General features: G+C 33.1%; 1 protein-coding gene across 6 annotated transcripts in view; it reads left to right on the top strand.

Annotated features, from left to right (window-relative positions):
• The window catches only part of LOC101496262 (OVARIAN TUMOR DOMAIN-containing deubiquitinating enzyme 7), a 5,841-nt gene extending 665 nt beyond the window's left edge, over nt 1–5,176 (top strand). Inside the window, exons 2-13 of one of the 6 annotated variants that reach the window (XM_004509065.4) lie at nt 397–503; nt 858–933; nt 1,050–1,199; nt 1,532–1,593; nt 2,430–2,514; nt 2,610–2,759; nt 2,897–3,014; nt 3,186–3,310; nt 3,469–3,563; nt 3,980–4,101; nt 4,184–4,226; nt 4,889–5,176. In XM_004509065.4, the coding sequence (XP_004509122.1) occupies nt 397–503; nt 858–933; nt 1,050–1,199; nt 1,532–1,593; nt 2,430–2,514; nt 2,610–2,759; nt 2,897–3,014; nt 3,186–3,310; nt 3,469–3,563; nt 3,980–4,088 (1,077 nt within the window). In that variant the 3' untranslated portion in view covers nt 4,089–4,101; nt 4,184–4,226; nt 4,889–5,176. Of the gene's footprint in view, nt 1–396; nt 504–857; nt 934–1,049; nt 1,200–1,531; nt 1,594–2,429; nt 2,515–2,609; nt 2,760–2,896; nt 3,015–3,185; nt 3,311–3,468; nt 3,564–3,979; nt 4,227–4,888 lie in introns of those variants that run through there. The other 5 variants (XM_004509066.4, XM_027337216.2, XM_027337213.2 and 2 more) reach the window with 5 other exon arrangements.
• The last annotated feature ends 647 nt before the right edge of the window (nt 5,177–5,823 follow it).

The raw sequence follows: 5,823 nt of genomic DNA, 5'->3' as shown, positions 1-5,823 counted from the left end.
TAACATTGACACGTCGGCACTGGTAATAATTTTTTGAAAATCGACACCCGTTATAATTTTTGAAAATGAAATAATTGAACGTAATTAAGGTGTCGGTGTCATGCCGATGTGTGACACGTGTCAGTGTCGAACACTGGGATACGCCTTAGATCAGAGGAGTTGGTGCTATGGAGAAAGTAACAAACCCAATTTACTCTACAACTGATAGTATGAGACCTCTAATTGTATGATTGTATCTGCCACTAATTTCAAAGTTCTGAAAATTAAGAATAATGACACTTTCTACATCAATTATGTAAGTAACAAACCCAATTTTAAGCTTTGTAATGCATATAGGAATGGTGGATGATGTTTGTATACCCTGCCATTGGTGATTCATCATTTATTTGATGACAGATCAAGAAACAGGGAAAACAGGATGATAGTTCTCAATTTCGAACTCAGTTGGATGCTCTTGGCCTTCGCATTGTCGAAGTGACAGCTGACGGTAATTGTTTCTTCAGGTCTGCTTTAATGCTTCACGTCCATTTGCAATTACTATTAACTGTATCATGCTTAGTAGGGTACTAGTATTATTCCTCAGCAAATGGTTATGTACCTTTGCATACAAGGTATTAGCACTTGCACAAAACCAACCCGACCTTGTTGTCCTTACTGGTTGTGCTGGAAATGAATTTAGGTTAAAGACTCTAAAGTCATGGCCTTATTAGTTATTAATTTAGATCTCTATGCCCTACCCCTTTTCCCTTCTTGCATGGGCGAGTCACTGGAAATTTCATGTTTACAGTACAACGAGTCAATTGTGTGAAAAGCATCATTTTTAGTTTTCACATTTGCACTGTTCTATTCTTATTCAGATCCCTTGCTGATCAGTTGGAAGGTAATGAGGAGGAGCATCGAAAGTACCGAAGCATGGTGGTGAAACACATATTGGTATGATGTTTTGGAAACAATTTTCTTCTTGGTCCAATTTTTTAATTTATTTACTCTTTGAGTTTTGAGATTCTGAATTTCTTTTCTAATGATTTTGATCCATATGTAATTAACAGGACAACCAGGAGACGTTTGAGCCCTTTATTGAAGATGAAGTCCAATTTGATGAATATTGCCAGACTATGGAAAATGATGGTACATGGGCTGGACATATGGAATTGCAGGCAGCTTCTCTTGTAACACATAGTAACATATGCATCCATCGGGTGAGTAGTCCTTGAAGATGTTTAATTCCTTCCCCTTATATTCTAATGTCACATCTTTTTGTATGATAGATAAATGATTGATTAGATTTCCATACTTCCACCTGAATGAAGAGTGGGGTGTGCTATAGTGGAGATATTTCCGCAGCATATTGCCGCTGTCCCATGTAGTTTGTTTTTGTTTTTAAATGTGTGTACGCTTGATCATGAATTTGAAGAATGAAGACAGATTTGTGTACTTGGACAAGTGGTTCTAAAATTTCTTGGTTAATTTTGCATGTTGTTGCTCCCTTAAGTTAACTGAGAATCACATGCTTATCGGTTTTGTTATGCAGAACATGTTTCCTCGCTGGTACATAAGAAACTTTGATGATCGTGGAGTTCGTATGGTCCATTTGTAAGTAATGTGGAGTCTATTGTTATTATGGGTGTAATTATACATGTAAGATATTTTATTTTATACTAATGTAATTGTATCTTAGAGTAATTTAAATTTAAGGTTACTTGTATCATCTCTTAGAAATGGTTTCTACATTTCCTTATACATCTTTATTTTTTTCCTTGTTTAATTTATTAGGATTAGGAGTTTAATATTAATGTAAATAAGGATTAGAGCTTTGTCTTTGGCAAGGACATCTGACAAATCATTCACATTATTAATGTGAAATGGCAGTGTGTTATCTATTGTGTGAGGCTGAGCATTATATTGAATTTTTCAATATGCTAAATCTATGACTGAACTAGCAAATATTTGTTTATATCTTTAACTTGCTGGAAGATTCTAGGTCTTCATTTTGTGATTTGAAGACCTATGCTTCCAAAATGCAGTAGTAAAATAATAACTGCAATACCATAGAATCATATCATACACACAGAGAGTAGTACAATAATAGTTTATTCATTATTCCGATGTGAAATGCGGTGAACGGAAATTAAATGTTGTATACAAAGCTGGTATCAGCTGACATAAATTAGTGAAGGTTATTTTGAAGGCAAGTTGATGAAATCAATGAACAAACATCCATTCAGTCAGATATTATTGATATGTGGCTAGAGTAGTTTGTAACTAGTATTAGCAATGCTGTTCTGAGTGCAATAGACCTATCTGTTTGTGCATATATGTAAGACTTAAGGTGTGTGTATCAATAGCTTCTATGGGAAACCAACTCAGAATAAGTGTCTGGACCTTGCATATGAATTTTGAAGCTTTATTTGGGTATGGTGTCATTCTAGGTCTTATCATGACGGGGAGCATTATAATAGTGTTCGGTTAAAGGATGATCCTTGTGATGGACCTGCAAGGTCAATTGTAATTAAGGTTCTTATTGGAATTTTGTTTCCTAATTCTCAAATTAATGTGAAGAGTTAATTAAGAGTAGTAGCTATATACTGATTAATCCTAGTTTGTGAAAGGCGGATGCCGATCTTTCAGCGCCACCCCATCTAATGAAAGATAGAGCTAGCAAACCCTATGAGCAAGCTGGTAGGCAAACTTTTCAGCCTGGGTCAGTAAAGGTGGTTATGGCTGGAAGTGGATGTGAAAACAGAGAAAAAGTTGAACAGGTGCAATAAGTGGATGTCTTTTTCTTTGTTTGACAATTGACAATATCTCAGTTAAAGGAGAATTCTTGCAGCTTGCTGTTTTTTTCTTCTTCTGGAAATTAACAACTTTACATATAAGTATAAATTCCTTGTTACAGATTCTAGATCAGGTAAATGGAGATGTTGGTGCCGCAATAGAGTTTCTAATAGCAGAACAAGGAGCAGACGAGTGCTCTTCAAATTCTGATTGCCTTCAAAGTCAGGCTAGTGCTAACGGTAATGTTTAGTCATTTCAATTTGCACTTTCTGAAAGTCAAACCATCATATTTTCCTGTTCATAATTGGTAATTTGTTTCTCTCTAGCATATTACATCTTGGTAGTATTCATTCATGTTTGTGTTTACTCATAATATTCCAACTCATAACTCGAATTCCTGGAATGCGTAGGTTGTGATGTAAATGAGAATCATGAAAAGCACAAAGAAAACATCGTACAGGACAACACTAATGATGAATCAAACAATAACTCCAGGAAAACCAATGATAAAATCACGTTACAACAAAATGACAAGGTTTTCTTTCTATTTTTCTTGTATTTTGATTTGTTGGTGTCTTTACCTTTGGGTTGGTTAGGTGATTCAAAATCAATATATTCACAAACACTGTTCGAATACTGTGCTATCCTTTGACCTTCTTGTTTGTTGTTCTTGCTTCTCGTTCTATCGGGAAGATTCCTCGAAACAAGGTCTGCCCGTGTGGTTCAAAAAAGAAATACAAAACTTGCTGTGGATCTACGTCGGGGAAACAATCTGCTAAGCCTGTAGTGTATGCATCTTAGACTTCTATCTTCTGTAGTCCTGTTTTAATTTTCAACCATTCAGATAATGTCCATGTGACATTTAACAACTATGAAGTTTGTGCAACATTATGTGTAAAGTAATGTGAAGATAAGTAGTTACATGAAATTATCATTACCGAAATATAACTCAAATTGATACATTATATAATGGACAATAGGAAACATGAGATAAAAGTGTATATTGGAATCTAATAACGCCAACAGAAAAATTTATTAAGACCAAAATGTCAATGAAATAAGAATGTATTTTTGTAAAACTATCCGAAAATAAAATTACAACAAAATGAAACAGCAATATCATGATATAAGTTCAATTGTTCAAATCAAGTAGAGTGCTGCGATATATGATTTCATTGTGCGACCTATACTTTTCTTGCATCAGTATCCAAGCAGCTGAATCCAGAAGGAGCAAAAAAGAAACGAAGAAAGGGATTTCTTCAAAAGCTGAATATGACTCAGTGGCGCCTGATATGGGTGCACTTTGTATTTGATTTGATAATAAATGTGAGACACCTTGTATTATTGTTTACAGCAACTTTTCCTTGCTTCATGAAAGTGATTTATGGATTCTTGTGTCTTCCAGCAGAAGTTACTTCTGTGCTCCCCAAGAGGAGAGAAGCTACTGACAGGTCAGTGTATTGATGCTTATTTTCTTGTTTACCATAGCATATAAGAAGCAATCTAACATTTTTTCATGTTTTCATCAATAATTAATAGATGTATGCCATGATAATTGATGTCTGTTTCTATTGAAAATTTGGAATTCTTACCAGATCAATATATTGTAACTGAGCTATTTACAGTATAAAAATTCTCATTCTTAATCAGTGTTTTGGAAGGTATCTATTTCCTTCTAATATAGTAAAGCATAGCTTTTAGTATTCCAACATGACACCATTAATATTGAACTAATTGGCTGCCAAGATGCTAAGAGTTACAATTATTACGCTTTAGGTTTTAAATTGTGGTCAGATGTGATCGTGGCATGATTCTTGACATTATGGAGAATTGTAGTCAAATGCAGTTGATGTAGCCTCAATTGTGGTTGTCAGGACATAAAAACTTTGATGTCAGCCCACAGAGTGGACGTTTTTGAAAATCATGATTAAGATTTTATAGTGCCCTCTATAGGATTCTGGATTGAGTTTCAATTTAGGATAAAAATGCATCTTGTGTCCTTACTAGTCTTGCATGATCAGAAGACCAAATGTATATTACCAGTTAGCACCAAATTCGTTATTGTATCCCTGATATGTAGCTTACTTCCTGCAAATATGTTTTCTTTTTGCAGAAGCAAACTTTTGAACTGGGAAATGATATATGAAAGGAGAAATAATGATGCTAAATCATTTGTAATTTTTGTTCTTAAAGATACTTTCGGGAAGAACATGCAAGTCTTGGCCTATGTTTAGATAGGAGTTTTCCATACCTGGCTTGCATTCCAAAGCTACGTTATAAGTTAAAATTTGTTGCTTTGGTTTTACACTGCGGTTACCTGCATTTGGACGTGAAAACAAACATGTTTGATCATTTTTTCATGGCAGCATCAAAAAGTTAATTTGCTAGTTCACCAAACTAATAGCTTATATGGATTTCAGTTGGGCAAGGTTTTTTCGCGCCTCAAAGCTATATCACTGGATATTATAGAATCTAGAATTTCGAGATTCAAGTGGATGTACGTATTCACTGTATTTTTCAAAGTTTCCGAACACACCTTAAAGGTCAAAATATAACAAAAAAATAGTATTGAGAAGCAAAATATTTGCAGACTAATGAAAAAATCTTGTATGATAGATTAAAAAAAGTTTAACTACAATTTTAGGCTTTTTATGTTTATTAATTTACGAAATCAATCTTTCTACTTTAAATATAACAGTTTTTGTCACTTATCTTGATTTATTAATTAAAAAATAATAATGTGATATGTTTTTAAATAATATTATATGATGATATAAAATGGTTAATACTTATAAAATGTCATTAAATTTTTTTTAAGGAAATAACTTTTAACTTTAGAATTTTTTTATTTGTGCAGTTTAATTAATGTGTTTAGATTGTTTTATATCTTGAAATCATGTCATATAATTTAAATATGTTAAATTATTATTTTTTAATTCAAAAATTTGAAGAAGAAATTAAAACGGCATAAAGGATCAATTTAGTAAATTAACAAAAATAAAATGACTAAAACTGCAATAAAAAAAAATTTCGTTATATTTATATATA

Source organism: Cicer arietinum, chromosome 7 (genome assembly GCF_000331145.2).
Source record: "Cicer arietinum cultivar CDC Frontier isolate Library 1 chromosome 7, Cicar.CDCFrontier_v2.0, whole genome shotgun sequence".
Lineage (NCBI taxonomy): Eukaryota > Viridiplantae > Streptophyta > Magnoliopsida > Fabales > Fabaceae > Cicer > Cicer arietinum.
The sequence above is the reverse complement of the archived record's forward strand: the minus strand, read 5'-3'. Positions and strand labels throughout refer to the sequence as shown.